Genomic DNA, 18,335 nt, shown 5'->3' with positions numbered 1-18,335 from the left:
CAATTCCATTCACAATAGCATCAAAAGGAATAAAATACTTACAAATGAATTTAACAAAAGGAGCGTAAAACTTATGCTCTGAAAACATTGTTGAAAGAAATTAAAGAAGATCTCAATAAATGGAAAAACATCCCACGTACATGGATCAACAGATTTATTGTTAAGATGGCAATATTCCCCAAATTCATACATAGATTCAACACAATCCCTATTAGAATCCCAACTGATGTCTGTATAAATTGACACGCTGATTCTAAAATTTATATGGAATTGCAAGGGACTCAGAATAGCCAAAACAATCCTGAAAAGGAAGAATAAAGGGAACTCACACTTCTTGATTTCAAAACTTACTGCAAAGCAATGGTAACCAAGACACTCGAGTACTGAAATAAGGACTGATACATAGATCAACAGAATAAAACTGAGAATCTAGAAATAAACTCAACATCTATAGTCAACTGATTTTTAACAATAGTGCCAAGACCATTCAAAGGGGAAAAAAATAGTCTTTTCAACAGTTATGGGACAAGTGGATAGTCACATGCAAAAGAATAAAACTGGACTCTTACTTCACAGCATATATAAAAATTAACTTGAAAAGGATCAAAGACCTAAATGTAAGAGTTAAAATTTTAAAACTCTGAGAAGAAAAGACAGGGGCAAATCATCATGAACTTGGATTGAGTAAAGGATTCTTAGATATGACACCAAAAGCACACGCAACAAAAGATAAAATGGACTTTATCAAAATTTAAAACTTTTGTGCTTCAAAGGACACCTTTAAGAAAGCAAGAGGCAAGCCTGGTGGTGTAGTAGGTTAAGTTCACACACTCCACTTCAGCAGCCTGGGATTTGCCAGTTTGGATCCTGGGCAGGGACCTACACACCACTCATCAGGCCATGCTGTAGTGGCATCCCACATAGAAGAACTAAAAGGACTTACAACTAGCATATATGACTATATACTGGGGCTTTGGGGAGGGAAAAAAGTGGAAGATTGGCAACAGATGTTAGCTTAGGACCAATCTTCCTCTCCAAACAGTGTATCTTTAGAAAAAAAAAAAGCAAGTTAAAAGATGACCCACAAAATAGGAGAAAGTATCTGCAAATCATTTATTTTACAAGGGACTTGTACCTAAAATATTCAGACCTCTTAGAACTCAAAAAAAGACAACCCAATTAAAAATCGGGCAAAGGGGAGAGAGGTGGAGCAAAATGGTGGAGTGACCTGACCCGCAACTCTCTCCCCTCCAAAGTACAACAAAGGACTGAAAAAAAAGAACCTGAATTTCAGCTAGTGAACCTAATGCCAGGACTCAGAGACCTACAGTATCAAAAGACAGAGGATGGAGCCCCTGCTGCCCACCTCAGAGGAGGTGGAACAGGGTAGGAGAGAACTTCGCTCCCTCCCCTAGAACGCGGGATCGCCACACGGGTCCGTGAAGGAGCAGGGGAGGGGTGGCATGACCAGGGGATCGTCTAGGACTCCTGCCCCTGGTACAGTGGAAACCCGCTGACGGGGAAAAGCTTCCGTGCGCGGGGACCCCATAAACCCAGGGCCCCGGGAGACCAGAGAACAGAACTGATCGAATCCAGATCTGTGCGCGAGATAAACTGCCCCCGGCCCCACCCCCTGCCCCAAAACCGCACTGGGCGCCACCGTCTTGCCCGAAGGCAGAGAGCTCAGAACGCGTGGCACTCGACCCCTATCTAGGGGCGACAGGCTATAACTGCAACCGAATTCTACCACCATGCGAAAAAACCGCTCCTCTACCATCCAGCAATTTATAAAAGCCCCAGACCAGAAGGAAAATAATAAAAACACAGAACTAAGTCCTGAGGACTTGGAAATAGGTAAACTAAGTAAAAATGAGTTCAGAGCAGCTATAATCAAAAAATTCAATGAGGTAGAGAGAAAGATAGAGAAACAAGCCAAGTTCTGGAGTTACTTCACAAAAGAGATTGAAATTATAAAGAAGAATCAAACAGAATTACTAGAGGCGAAAAACACAATGGACCAGATAAAACAGAATACGGATTCCCTGAATGCCCAGGTAGACTCCATAGAAGAGCAAATTAGCATAATCAAAGATAGACAGGCTGAATGGCTCCAGACAGAGGAACAAAGAGAACTAAGGATTAAAAGGAATGAGGAAAGTATTAGATAGCAGATTCAATGAGGAGAAAGAACTTAAGGATCATAGGAATTCCCAAGAACGTGGAAAAGGAAAATGGAGCAGAAAGTGTGCTTAATGAAATTATAGAAGAGAACTTCCCAAATATACAGATTGAGGGAGAAATGTGTGTAGAGGAAGTTTTCAGATCTCCTAGATTTGTCAATGTAAAAAGACCTACTGCAAGGCATATAGTAGTACAAATGGCAAAAATGAATGACAAAGAAAGAATACTCAGGGCTGCAAGATGAAAGAGAATAACCTACAAAGGAGCTCCTATCAGACTTTCAGCGGATTTCTCTGCAGAAACATTACAAGCTAGGAGAGAATGGAGTGACATATTCAAAACTTTAAAAGATAAAAATCTTCAGCCAAGAATACTCTATCCAGCAAGAATATCCTTCAGATATGAGGGAGAAATTAAATCTTTTCCAGACAAACAAAAGTTAAGGGAATTTGTAATGAAAAGTCCTCCACTACAAGAAATCTTCAAGAAGGCTCTCATACCTGAAAAAAGAAAAAGGGGAGAAAGGGGTCACAAACCACAGAGTAGGGAGACAGATAAATAGAACCAGAATAGGATAGCAAATATTCAACTGTAGCATTAGGATAAAGGTAAGGAAACTACCAAAGCAAAGACGATCTTATCACTCTAACTACACACTAATAACACAAGTTGGAATAAGAAATGAAAATAATAATTTAGGAAGGGAAGAGCAAAGGGGCTAAATTAGTCTAGGCAAAGTAAGTAAGAGACCACCAGACAATAGACTCTATTATACACGAGATTCTAAATACAAACTTCAGGGTAGCCACTAAACTAAAAAACAGAACAGAGCCACAAAACATAAATAAGGAAAAATCTAAGAAACCCAGCATAAGAAATTGCAGTATCAAATTGGGTAGGATAAAGCACACAGGAAGAGAAAAGCAGGAAAGCCACATAATGAGCAACAGATTGACAGCTTTAAGTCCACATGCATCAATAATCACACTCAATGTAAACAGACTGAACTCTCCAATAAAAAGACACAGAGTGGCAAAATGGATTAAAGAACAAGATCCAACAATTGGTTGCCTCCAGGAAACACACCTCAGCCCCAAGGACAAACACAGGCTCAGAGTGAAGGGGTGGAGAACAATACTTCAAGCTAATAGCAAGGAAAAAAAAGCAGGTGTTGGAATTCTTATATCAGACATAGTGGATTTCAAAATAAGACAGGTAAAGAGAGACACACAGGGACAATATATAATGATCAAAGGGACACTTCATCAAGAAGAAATAACGCTCATAAATATCTATGCACCCAACATAGGAGCACCAAGGTTCATAAAGCAACTATTAGCAGACCTAAAGGAAGATGTTAAAAACAACACAATGATAGTAGGGGACCTCAGCACCCCACTCACATCAATGGACAGGACAGATCATCCAGACAGAAAATCAACAAAGAAATAGAGGAGCTAAATGAAAAACTAAAACAATTGGACTTAATAGACATATATAGATCACTTCATCCTAAAACAGCAGAATACACATTCTTCTTAAGTGCACATGGGACATTCTCAAGGACAGACCATATGTTGGGAAACAAGGCAAGTCTCTACAAATTGAAAAAAATTGAAATAATAACAAGCATCTTCTCCAATCATAATGCTATAAGGCTAGAAATTAATTACAAGAAAAAAGCTGAGAAAGGCACAAAGATGTGGAGACTAAACAATACACTACTGAACAAGCAATGGATCATTGAAGAAATTAAAAAAGAAATCAAAAAGTACCTGGAAACAAATGAAAATGATAACATGCCATACCAACTCATATGGGATACAGCAAAAGCTGTATTAAGAGGAAAATTCATCGCAATACAGGCACATCTTAACAAACAAGAAAAATCCCAAATAAGCAATCTTAAACTACACCTAACCGAACTAGAGAAAGAAGAACAAATAAAGCCCAAAGTCAGCAGAAGGAGAGAAATAATAAAAATCAGAGCAGAAATAAATACTATTGAAACAAAAAAGGCGGTAGAAAGGATCAATGAAACAAAGAGCTGGTTCTTTGAGAAGATAAATAAAATTGACAAACCCCTAGCCAGACTTACAAAGAAAAAAAGGGAGAAAGCTCAAATAAACAAAATCAGAAATGAAAGAGGGGAAACAACAACAGACTGCAGAAATACAACGGATTATAAGAGAATACTACGAAAAACTCTATGCTAACAGAATGGATAACCTAGAGGAAATGAATAAATTCTTAGACTCCTACAATCTCCCAAAGTTCACTCAAGAAGAAGCAGACAATTTGAACAGACCAATCACAAGGAAAAAGATTGAAACAGCAATCAAAAACATCCCAAAGAATAAAACCCCAGGACCAGATGGCTTCCCTAGGGAATTCTACCAAACTTTCAGAGAGGATTTAATACCTATCCTTTTCAAGCTATTCCAAAAATGAGGGAGGATGGAACACTTCCTAACACATTCTATGAGGCCAACATCACACTGATACCAAAGCCTGACAAGGACACCACGAAAAAAGATAACTACAGGCCAATATCACTGATGAACACAGATGCAAAAATTCTAAACAAAATTTTGGCCACCAGAATTCAGCAATTCATCAAAAGGATCATACATCATGATCAAGTGGGATTCACACCAGGGACACAGGGATGGTTCAACATCTGCAAATCAGTCAACGTGATACACCACATCAACAAATTGAGGAATAAAAACCACATGATCATCTCAATAGATGCAGAGAAAGCATTTGACAAGATCCAACAGCCATTTATGATAAAAACTCTGAACAAAATGGGCATAGAAGGGAACTGCCTCAACATAACAAAAGCCATATATGACAAACCCACAGCCAACATCATACTTAATGGGCAAAACCTGAGTGCCATCCCCCTGAAAACAGGAATGAGACAAGGATGCCCTCTATCACCACTCTTATTTAACATAGTACTGGAGGTCCTGGACGGAGCAATCAAAAGCAAGAAAAAGGAATAAAAGGAATCCAAATAGGGAGGGAAGAAGTGAAACTCTCGCTGTTTGCAGACAACATGATCTTATATATAGAAAACCCCAAAGAATCCACTGGAAAACTCTTAGAAGTAATCAACAACTACAGCAAAGTTGCAGGATATAAAATCAATTTGCGTAAATCAGTAGCATTTCTATATTCTAATAACGAACTAACAGAAAAAGAACTCAAGAACACAATACCATTCACAATCGCTACAAAAAGGATAAAATACCTGGGGGTAAATTTAACTAAGGAAGTGAAGGACCTATATAATGAAAATTACAAGGCCTTTCTGAGAGAATTGGATGACAACATAAGGAGATGGAAAGACATTCCACGTACATGGATTGGAAGAATAATAAACATAGTTAAAATGTCCCTTCTACCTAAAGCAATCTACAGATTCAACGCCATCCCAATCAGAATCCCAATGACATTCTTTACAGAATTAGAACAAAGAATCCTAAAATTTATATGGGGCAACAAAAGACCCCGAATTGCTAAAGCAATCCTGAGAAAAAAGAACAAAATGGGAGGCATCACAATCCCTGACTTCAAAACTTACTACAAAGTTACAGTAATCAAAACAGCATGGTACTGGTACAAAAACAGGTGCACAGACCAATGGAACAGAAGTGAAAGCCCAGAAATAAAACCACACATCTATGGACAGCTTATCTTTGACAAAGGAGCTGAGAGGATACAATGGAGAAAAGAAAGTCTTTTCAACAAATGGTGCTGGGAAAACTAGAAAGCCATATGTAAAAGAATGAAAATTGACCATTCTTTTTCACCATTCACCAAAATAAACTCAAAATAGATCAAAGACCTAAAGGTGAGACCTGAAACCATAAGGCTCCTAGAAGAAAACGTAGGCAATACACTCTTTGACATCAGTATTAAAAAGACCTTTTCAGACACCATGTCTTCTCAGAGAAGGGAAACAATAGAAAGAATAAACAAATGGGACTTCATCAGACTAAAGAGCCTCTTCAAGGCAAATGAAAACAGGATTGAAACAAAAAAACAACCCACTAACTGGGAAAAAATATTTGCAAGTCATATATCTGACAAAGGCTTAATATCCATATTATATAAAGAACTCTCACAACTCAACAAAAAAAAATCAAACAACCCGATCAAAAAATGGACTGGAGACATGAACAGACATTTCTCCAAAGAAGATATACAGATGGCCAATAGGCACATGAAAAGACGCTCATCATCGCTGATCATCAGGGAAATGCAAATCAAAACTATACTAAGATATCACCTTACACCCATTAGAATGACAAAAATATCTAAATCTAATAGTAACAAATGTTGGAGAGGTGGTGGAGAGAATGGAACCCTCATACACTGCGGGTGGGAATGCAAACTGGTGCAGCCACTATGGAAAACAGTATGGAGATTCCTCAAAAAATTAAAAATAGAACTACCATACGATCCAGCCATTCTACTACTGGGTATCTATCCAAAGAGCTTGAAGTCAGCAATTCCAAAAGTCCTATGCACCCCAATGTTCATTGCAGCATTATTTACAATAGCCAAGACATGGAAGCAACCTAAGTGCCCATCAACAGATGAATGGATAAAGAAGTTGTGGTATATATATACAACAGAATACTACTCAGCTTCAAAACAGAACAAAATCATCCCACTTGCAGCAACATGGAGGGAGCTTGAGGGAATTATGTTAAGTGAAATAAGCCAGTTAGAGAAGGATAATCTCTGTATGACTCCACTCATATGAGGAATTTAAAAATGTGGACAAAGAGAACAGATTAGTGGCTACCAGGGGAAAGTTGGGGTGTGGGGTGGGCACAAAGGGTGAAGTGGTACACCTACAACACGAATGACAAACATTAATGTACAACTGAAATCACACAAGATTGTAACCTACCATTAACTCAATAAAATAAAAAGTTAGGCAAAGGATCTGAACAGATCTTTCTCTAAAGATATGCAAATGACCAATAAGCATATGAAAAGATGCTCAACATCATTAATCATCTAGGAAATGCAAACGAAAACCACAATGAGATACCACTTCATACCAACCAGGATGGCTGTAATCAAAAAGTCAGATAATAACAAATGCTGACAAGAATGTGGAGATATTGGAACCTTCACCCACTGCTGATAGGAACGTAAAATGGTGCAGATGCTTTGGAAAACAGTCTTGCAGTTCCTCAAACAATGAGTTACTATGATTCAGCAATTCTACTCCTAGGTATATATCCAAGAGAAGTGAAAACATATGTCCACATAGAAACTTACAAATGTTTATCCCAGCATTATTCATAACAGCCAAAGGTAGAAACAACCAAAACATCCGTCAATAATGTATGGATAAACACAACACAGTATAAAATATTATTTAGCCATAAAAAGAAATGAAGTACTGACACATGCTACAACATGAATGAAACTTGAAAATATTATGCAAACTGAAAGAAGCCAGTACAAAAAAACTCATACTATATGATTTCATTCATATGGAAGTCTAGAATAGAGAAATCTATAGACAGAAAGCAGATTAGTGGTTGCTTAGGGCTATGGGGGAGATGATAGTTAAAGGATACTGGTTTCTTTGTGAGGTGATGAAAATGTTCTAAAATTGACTATATTGGTAGTTTGCATCTATCTGTGAATATACTAAAAACCACTGAATTGTACACATTTCATGAGTGAATTGTATGACATGTGAGTTATCCCTCAATAAAGCTATTAAAAAAATCTAATGTAGTAAGCTTCTATTCCAACTGGCTTATAGAAATAACATAAAAATTAAGTGCTTATATAAATTCAAAATGAGAGAAACTCAGGGGAAATGGCTTATGCTTTAAATGCACTAGCTCTTTTTTTTCCTGAAAGATTTTAATAGGGAAAAAGAGTGTTAGCTCATAGTTTAATTAATGACCATTATTATGTTATTATGAGAAGCAAAAAATATCACTTTCAAACAAGTTATAAGTTTTAATACCTGCTATATACTTGTATAGAGGAAAAGTAGCTCATGTAATATTTCTAATCAGGAAGAATCCTTAGACAAATTAGATTAGTTTATTAACTTTGGCTTAAAAACTATCATCTGTCTCCTCCCTGATTTCACCACTGTGTGTGTGTTCTAGTACTGAATATTCTAGTACTGAAAAGGTTTGAATTTATTTTCCCAAAAGAAACCTAATATCAGCTTAAATTGTGTTTTCAAAAACCCTTAGTTAACTTTAAGACTTCAGATTAGTATTAAATTGTACTAATTAATAATTAATCTTTGGGTATGACAAATATATGAAAAGTAAAAGGATAGATTAGAGTATACGAAGAAGTCATTTGGTTTAAAACTAATTCAGCCTGACCTTGTTTTTCCAAAAGCGCCTGATGTGGCCTGTTGAACGTGCACTGTACATCTGCTTTAAACATTTACTATGTCCCAAAGACAAGAACACTGCCCCTAAAGACAGGGATGTAACTTTCCCCAATATCAGCATTTCTTTAAGGATAAGCATTTCTTCCTGGAAACTAAGGATTAATTACCGACCTGCTGTGCAAGTTAAGCATCTGTGACAGCAGTAAAAGAGACGATCGTGTCACATGTGATGTATGCTCTTGTTCCAAGACAGTATGTATAAGCACTCTGTACACTCCACTTCTTTGGTGCCCTTCCTTCCTTAGGGAAGGAAGGCCCCAGGCTACAGTCCTCTGAACCGGCTCATAATAAACTTACCCCAATTTTGATGTATGGATTGACTATGCATTATTTGCATTGACAGATATCCGGATAATTTGCACAATAAAAAATACAAAACTGGTTTCTAAACATAGTTTTAATTTACCTCTTTCTCATACATTTTAAAACGGCCATCAATTAGGCTAAAGGATGTACCAATGCCTTTGGATGTTAATATACAATTCATGTTAGCCACTTTGAAAACAATGTTACAAGGCTTAGGTAATGTGCACCTGGGGACAGCAATAGCTAGACAGTTCTTGATTGCCTATTTTCAAATATCCCCACTACCTGGAGGAAACAGAAGTTGGTTGCTTTGAGGGTCAAAATACTTGAGACTAGGCTAAATACAACAATTACAAAGAAATGCAAATACACAAAGTAATGAATATGTTTTGTCTATCAAAGGAATTCTTGCACTTTATCAAGAAAGTAGAATTGATACAAAACATATACTATCTTATTTAATAAGATTATGTTAAAGCTGATATCAAAAAACATTTTTCATCTACTTATATATGTACATACGTTTAAACACATATATAAGCATATATTAAGATCAATTTTTAAACAGCTTATCAACAATAGAGAAAAAAATCATTATAAAAGATGGATCTCTTAAAATACCTTTTTGGCATCTCTGTCATGCTTTAAACCATTTTTAACACAAGTTCCTCACTTTCAAAAATGCTCACTTTTGTTACTGATGCACGTTTTAAACATTATCACTATAAAAAAGACTATAATCATTTACCTGCTTTTAGGAACCTATGACATATTTATATTTTAATGTAATAACCCAGTTTTCTCTGACAAGTTTTTTTTTTGCCTTTTCTGAATATTGAACAATAAAACTGTTAACATGCCTTTTATATCTAAATTATCTTTGAGCTTTCCATAAGAACCATTTGGTAACCACAACGATTTATCTTTTCACCTTATGACAGGTAGAATATCAAAATTATTAACATGTTTGCTCTCCTATGCATATTAAGTAGCTTAAGGACTACACAGGCTGACTAAACAAATATCTCAAAGATCTTTGTATGAATCCAGATGCCCAACAGGCTTTCTTTTTTTCTTTTTAAAGATTGGCACCTGAGCTAACATCTGTTGCCAATGTTCTCTTTTTTTCTTCTTCTTCTTCTTCTTCTTCTCCCCAAACACCCCAGTACATAGTTATATGTTCTATTTGTAGGTCCTTCAGGCTCTGCTATATGCGACGCCACCTCAGCATGGCTTGATGAGCGGTGGTAGGTCTATGCCCAGGATCCAAACCAGCAAAACCCTGGGCAACCAAAGCAGAGCACGTGAACTTAACCACTTGGCCACAGGGCCAGCCCTCAAATAGGTTTTCTTTTTTTTTTTTTTGCGAGGGAGGTGGGACCATCCCTTTCTTTTTTTTTTTTAAAGATTTTATTTTTCCTTTTTCTCCCCAAAGCCCCCCAGTACATAGTTGTATATTCTTCGTTGTGGGTCCTTCTAGTTGTGGCATGTGGGACGCTGCCTCAGCGTGGCCTGATGAGCAGTGCCATGTCCGCGCCCAGGATTCGAACCAACGAAACACTGGGCCGCCCGCAGCAGAGCGCGCGAACCCAACCACTCGGCCACGGGGCCAGCCCCTCAAATAGGCTTTCTTAAGCAAACATTGTAGCAACTATCAACTCTGGATATTTCTAATTGGACTAACTGCTCACTGTGCACAAAAAATAATGCTTATTTTAGGAATACAGTTCAAATTTAGAAACTTAATGTAAATTAATCTTACCTTAACATTTCTCTCAACCCATAGCTAAGGCTTCTCTGCCTTGTTACTAAAACATTGATTTATTTTTATTAACACATTCAAGTAAAAACAACTGGTGTACTAGTCAGAAGGCTTAAGTATCCAAGGACACACTATTTAATCTATGTGGACCTTCCTCATATGTAAAAATGGAGCTAATAACTAACTGTCCTATCCACTTCTCAAGAGTCTTATGCAAATTAAGTGATATAAGACAGAAGCTGATATAAATACAGGCACATCTCATTTTATTGCGCTTCGTGGATATTGCATCTTTTACAAACTGAAGGTTTGTGGCAACCCTGCGTCAACCAAGTCTCTCAGTACATTTTTCCACAGCATTTGCTCACTTCATTTCTCTGTGTCACATTTTGGTAATTCTCGCACTATTTCAAACTTTTTCATTATTATTATATTTGTTATGGTGATCTGTGATCTGAGATATTTGATGTTACTATTTTAATTGATTTGGGGTACCATGAACCATGCCCTTATAAAATGACAAACTTAATCGATAAATGGTGTATGTTCTGACTGCTCCACCTACCGGCTGTTCCCTCCACCCCTCCTGAGGCTCCCTATAATCTGAGACACATAAATATTGAAATTAGGCCAATTAATAACACTACACTGGCCTCGAAGTGTTCAAGTGAAAGGAAGAGTCACACATCTCTGACTTGAAATCAAAAGCTAGAAATGATTAAGCTTAGTGAGGAAGGCATGTTGAAAGCCGAAATAGGCCAAAGCTAGGCCTCCTGCACCAAACAATCAGCCAAGCTGTGAATGCAAAGGAAGAAGTCTTGAAGGAAATTAAAAGTGCTACTTCAGTGAACACGTAAACAGTAAGAAAGAGAAACTGCCTTACTGCTGACATAAAAAAAGTTTTAGTGGTCTGGACAAAAGATCAAATCAGCCACAAAATTCCCTTAAGCCAAAGCCTAACCCAGAGCAAGGCTCTAACTCTCTTCAATTCTATGAAGGCTGAAAGTGGTGAGGAAGCCACAGAAGAAAAGTGTGAGGCTAGCAGAGGTTGGTCCATGAGGTTTAAGGAAAGAAGCCATCTCCATAACATCAAAGTGCAAGGTGAAGCCACAAGTGCTGATATAGAAGCTGCAGCAAGTTATCCAGAAGATCTAGCTCAGATCATTAATGAAGGTGGCTACACTAAACAACAGATTTTTCAGTGTAGATGAAACAGACATATTGGAAAAAGATGCCATCCACGACTTTCACAGCTAGAGAGGAAAAGTCAATGCCTGGCTTCAAAAGACAGGCTGACCCTCTTGTTAGGGTCACTAATGCAGCTAAGTGACTTTAAGTTGAAGCCAATGAACATTTATCATTCCAAAAGTGCTAGGGCCCTTGAGAATTATGCTAAATCTACTCTCCCTGTGCTGTATAAATGGGGCAACAAAGCCTAGATGACAGCACATCTGTTTACAACACGGTTTACTGAATATTTTAAGCCCACTGTTGAAACCCATTGCTCAAAAAAATATTTTTCAGAATATTATTGCTCATTGACAATATACCTGGTCACCCAAGAGCTCTGACGGAGATGTACAATGAGATGAATGTTGTTTTCATGCCTGCTAACACAACATCCATTCTGCAGCCCATGGATCAAGGAGTCATTTCAACTTTTAAGTCTTATAATTTAATAAATACATTTCATAAGGCCATAGCTGCCATAAATAGTGATTCCTCTGATAGATCTGAGCAACATAAATTGAAAAGCTTCTGCAAAGGATTCACCATTTTAGATGCCATTAAAAACATTCATGATTCATGGGAAGAGGTTCAAAATATCAACATTAACAGGAGTTTGGAAGAAATTGATTCCAACTCTCATGGCTAATTTTGAGGGGTTCAAGACTCCAGTGAAGGAAATAACTGCAGATGTAGTGGAAATAGCAAGAGACAAGAAGTAGAAGTGGAGCCTAAAGATGTGACTGAACTGCTGCAATCTCATGATAAAACTTCAATGGATGAGAAGTTGCTTCTTATAGATGAGCAAAGAAAGTGGTTTCTTGAGATGGAATCTACTCCCAGTGAAGATGCTGTGAAGATTATTGACATGACAACAAAAAATTCAGAATATTACATAAACTCAGTTGATAAAGGAGCAGCACGGTTTGACAGGAATGACTCCAATTTTGAAAGTTCTACTATGGGTAAAATGCTATCAAACAGCATCGCATGCTACAGAGAAATTGTTCATGAAAGAGTGAGTGAATCTACGTGGCAAACTTCCTTAGTGTTTTAAGAAATTGCCACAGCCACCCAACCTTCAGCAACTACCACCCTGATGGGTCGGCAATCATCAACATCAAGGCAAGACCCTCTACCAGCGAAAAGATTACGGCTCACTGAAGGCTCAGATAATGGTTAGCATTTTTTAGCAATAAAGTATTTTTTAAAGGTATGTATATTGTTTTTTTAGACATAATGCCATCACACACAACAGACTACAGTATAGTGTGATCATAACTTTTATATGCACTGGGAAACCAAAAAATTTGTGTGATTCCCTTTATTGCAATATTCGCTTTATTGTGGTGGTCTAGAACCAAATGTGCAATATCTCTGAGGCATGGCCTGTATGAAAGCCTCATATAACACAGAGAGGGCATTACAAATCAGTGGGAGGAAATGCACTATTCAATAAACTGATTAGACAACTGATTATCTACATGGGGAAAAAAGAATTTAGACTTTCTCCTCCACATCAAACAAAAATAAATTACAGATGGCTTAAAGAAGTAAATATAAAAAATCAAGTTAAAGTTTTTAGAAGATAATATAGAAAATACATCTTTATGACTTTAGAGTCAATAAAACAGGAAATTCTCAAAATGCTGAAGGCTGATAAATTCAACATTAAAATTATATCTTCCATATGAAAGACATTATAGACAACCTTAAAAAGTGAAAAGACAAGACACAGACTCAGAGTGCTATTTGTAATATATGTGACCCATTAAGGATTAGAAGCCAAAGTAAATAGAGCTTCTAAAAATCAATTCTAAAAAATATAGAAAGTGAGCTAAAGGTATTAACAAGCAATTTACAAAGAGGCAATCTATTTAAAAACGGGCAAGCAACAAATGAAAACATATTTAACTGCTTAACCTCCCTAATAAGTACGGAAACGCAAATTAAATCCAGAGATACACTCCATTAGACTGACATAAAAACAAGTCTAACATCAACACATTTTGGTGAGAACATGGAGCAATGAGAATTCTTACACCATTGTAAGAATGGAGAGGGGTTGTAAACTGGATCCAATTTGGAGAGCAATCTGGCAGTCCTTAGGCAAGTTAAACATGTACATATCCTAAAATCCTGCAATTCTACTTCTTGGTATATATTATAGAGAATCTCTCACACATGTACACAGGAAGCATGTACAAAATGTCCACTGAAAAACTGTTTTAATAGTGAAAAATTAGAAACCCTTATCAAGAGACTAGATGAATATATTTTCATATACCCATATAAGGCGATACTATAAATTCAACCAACCACTTGTTTTTTTAAGTCCTGAGAGCTAGGAACAGTTTTTACATTTTTCAAAGGTTACATTTTAAATGGTGAAGGATCTACACAATAGCTCAGATTTTGCCTCTTGGCCAGTAAAGCCTAAAATATTTACTATCTGGCTCTTTAACAAAAGTTTGCCAACTTCCACTATGAAGGAATGAAAATAAAACATTTATCAACATGAACAAACTCAAAAGTATATAATGTAAAAAGCAAGTCACAGAAAGATATGTATAGTATGAAACCATTTTTATAAAGTTTTAAAACAATACCACATACCATTTATATATACAAGCACATGTAGGAAATGTATAAAAACATCCATGAGAATGATAACTACCAAATTCAGTGTAGTGGCTATCTCTAAGAAGGGAAAGAGAGTAATGGGATCAGCAAAGGTTCACATGGGATTTCAATGGTCACTATGTTTTATTTCTTAAGCAAGGTCATGGGGAATCAGGTGTTACTTTGGCGGGGGGGGGGGGAATACCTGAAATATCTCATAAAAAGAAACTGAATGAGAAAGAAGATATGAGAACGGTATGAAAAAATTAAACAGAATGTGTATGGGATTTATTTTTGCACCATAATGACATACATTAATAGTTTGGAGCACTCTTTCATTTATTTTGATACATCTGCAATATCTTGCAGTTTCTCAACAATATGTATTATTTGTTGAATAAATAAATGAAAGAATAAATGCTATATCAATAAGCAAAAATGCATAAGAATAATACTTAACTGATTAGGTTGTTAGACTGATGAGAATTCATTGAAAGCACCTAGCTAATACCTGGCACATAATAAGCACTCAAAACATGTTAACTATTATCATTTTAGGGGGAGAAGTACTAAGATGTATTCCTATTTATTGAAATCACATTAACCTCACTTAAAAGGAAGCAACTCAAACTGTACACTTAAAAATGATTAAGATGGGAAATTTTATGTTATGTGTTTTTACGACAACAAAAAAAGGGAAGCAACTCTTAGGCAACAACAATACTCACCTTATTAAATTTATCACCCACATCCCATGTGTGCTATATATTATTCCCCATTTTAATAGGAGGAATAAATTCAGAGTAGTACTTTGTGTAGGGCGTCACCCAGCTAATGGCAGAGCCTAGATTTACTACTAGGTTTGCAAGATTGCAGAGCCCTTTATGCCAATACTGCCTCTCTATAAATGATTAAATAACATAGACAAACTATTAAATGCTGAACAAAAATAACTATATTGTACACATGACGGACATTACCCAGAATGATCAAGATTTTTCTTCTTAGCCAGGTCTGCTTTGTCACTTTCCACTGACTCGTTATGGGAACAACTGGGAATTTCATCATGGTCAGTAATTCCTCCAGAATCTTTAGCATTTAAAAACTTCTGTCTTTTTGAGCTGCCTTGAGTAGCTCTCTTCTGCCCTTTACGTGGAATAGTTTTTCTCCCAATATTCTTAGATGATTGACTTGATTTTTCAACAGGTTTTTGTCTACTGTTGTGATACACTGACAATTCATTTCTTATTGAAGAATTGCTATAAACAGGATCTGAAGGATTCAATGAAAACTTAAAGTTAGCATGTTTATCCAGATCATCTGACTCACTGAATAGTAACATCACTTTTATTTACACACACACACCAATCTCAGAGGCTACGTTTTCAAATTAAATTCACAAACATGTATCTCTTCAATTTTTAGATACGTGCCCCAAACTCTTTAAATATATCAGAAGCTTCCAAAAACCACCCTCTCTGGCTCTGCCCACTACTTTTCTATCCATCCTTAAGATCGTGGTATTCCTCAATGTTTCAGCTTCAGCTTTTCTCACTCTATATACTTTCTTTGAAGGAACTATCTACCCATAACTTTAATTACTATCCACATGCTAAAATTATAACATTTACCTTCTCCTCTCTACCAGAGTTTCCACTCTGATTTTAGTTACCACCCTAAGGAAAAGTACAACTATCTACACAGATATCTATGTCAGAAATCGGAGTCATCCAAGACTCCTGCCCCTATCCACAATCTCTAAATCTTGTCAGTTCTACCTTCCTAATGCCTTTCAAATCCACTTCTTTCAAGCTCTCCTGCCTGTCATTAGCAGGCATTCTTATCTGGATTATTAAAACAGCCTCTTAATTAATCTCCCTTTCTCTAGCTTTGCTGTTCTTCAATCCATTCTTCACACCGCTTAAAGAATCATCCTTGGTTCAAGTTGGATCATTACAACCCTGCTAAAAATCTTTTAGTGGTTATTTACAGCTTAAGGATTAAGTCCAAATATTTTCAATATTAATTTACTTCTACATTTAGAGTACTTATTTCATTAACTACAACTCTCCACACTCCCCTCCAAACAAACAAACCAAAAAAAGTCAACAGTACCGAACTATTTGCATTTTTCTAAAGCACTGGTTCTTAAAAGGTGGTCCGGAAACCAGCAGGATCAGCATCACCTGGGAATTTGTGTGAACTGCAAATTCTCAGGCCTCAACCTCAGACCTCCTAAATCAGAAACTCTTGGAGTAGGGTTCAGTAATTTGTGTTTTAACAACCCTTCCAGATTAATTCTGATAAACAGCTTTAAAAAGGTCAAGTTCTCAGGTCCAAATCTCTGCACATGCTATTTCTGCTTGAAACATTCCATCCTTCGTCCTCACTCACCCAATCAGTTAGCAGACTCCTAATTCATCCTTCCGGAAGCTTTCTCTAATTTCCTAGGCTAAATTAGTAGCTCTCTCAACTCTTTGATAATGTTTATGATACATCTGACTGTTTACTTATCTCTCTCCTCCAGCAGACTGAGAATTCCTTGAGACCAAGACTGGTGTTTTACCTATCTTTATATTCCCAATGCCTAACACTAGGGGCAGGACTGTGGTGGAGCAAGAGTAGCCTATGGTGGGAAAAAAACCTTTTTTACAGTTTCATTGAGATATAACTGACATCTAACATTTTGAAAAATGATTACTAGAGAGCAGATATTAAAAGTTTTCATCATAAGGGGAAAAAAATTCTAAGTAGGGTGGAAAATTTAAGAAGGTGCTTACTCTCAGAATCATCCAAGTACTGAGCCTGAAATCACACAACCCTGAAAGCAAGTGCCTCCTTAAACTTCCCATTCTAGGTTCCTCACTTGCCTCACTCTAGTCCTGGCATTGCCTAACACCATTTCTGCCTCACAGTGGGGACTCAATAAATGTTTCTTGACATATATAAAAAAGCAGCAGGGCTACATGTGTACCACTGGCAGCATGGTTGCTTGATTAGTGAAATAAGCAACAGACCAAGAGTCATGAAATCTGGGTTCTATTGTTTTCCATGACCTTAGTGGCAAGTCATGTTGCTTTTCTGGGCTTCAGACTTAGTTTCTTCTTCCACCAGATGAAGGAGTTTGAACTTTATGACCTTTAAAGCATTTCTCTACTTTTCTGACTCCCACTTGACCAGAAACACAACATCTGTTTCCGACTGTTACCATAAGTCTTTTTTGGTAAGTTTCAAAGTTCCAGCGCACTTATCCAAGCTCTGTAAGATTTTTATTTATCCACATATTTACCACCTATTTACCACAGTTTCAAGCAACCTGGAGCAGAAAGGTGAGTTCTCCAAACTACTGTTACCGTAGTAGTTAACATTTTAAAAGTAATAGTTAATATTTTAATACTTAATCCTTACAACAACTTAATGAGGTAGAAGTAGTGGTAACCATACGTTACAGAACGAGAAACTGAACAAAGTAATCTAACCGAAGTGGAGGAAGCATAATTTAAACTCATATCTAACTTCAAAATCCAAAGGGGACTGCAGCAGAATAAATATTTCTTGTTGCTATCACTCAAGCATCCCAACAATTCAATAATTCATAGCAACAAGGCCTCAGAGATGTAGTACCATACTTGTACTAGTCTCTCATTCGTTGACTTAAAGGTCCCAGAGCCAACAGTATCTGCATATGTAAATGTTACCTTATCATCTACCAATCTTTCCATGAAAACCACCTTAAAATATTCAAAATTTTTCCAAAATGTACATAATCATACATTT

The 18,335-nt window shown here is 36.7% G+C and overlaps 1 protein-coding gene across 2 annotated transcripts in view; it reads right to left on the bottom strand.

Moving 5' to 3' along the window:
- The window catches only part of CENPC (centromere protein C), a 77,036-nt gene that overhangs the window by 26,745 nt on the left and 31,956 nt on the right, over positions 1–18,335 (bottom strand). For both annotated transcript variants that reach the window (XM_046657147.1, XM_046657148.1), the window contains exon 10: positions 15,539–15,830. In XM_046657147.1, coding sequence (XP_046513103.1) covers positions 15,539–15,830 — 292 coding nt within the window. The remainder of the gene's footprint in view (positions 1–15,538; positions 15,831–18,335) is intronic.

Source organism: Equus quagga, chromosome 3 (genome assembly GCF_021613505.1).
Source record: "Equus quagga isolate Etosha38 chromosome 3, UCLA_HA_Equagga_1.0, whole genome shotgun sequence".
NCBI lineage: Eukaryota > Metazoa > Chordata > Mammalia > Perissodactyla > Equidae > Equus > Equus quagga.
This window is presented reverse-complemented; position numbering and strand designations above follow the sequence as displayed.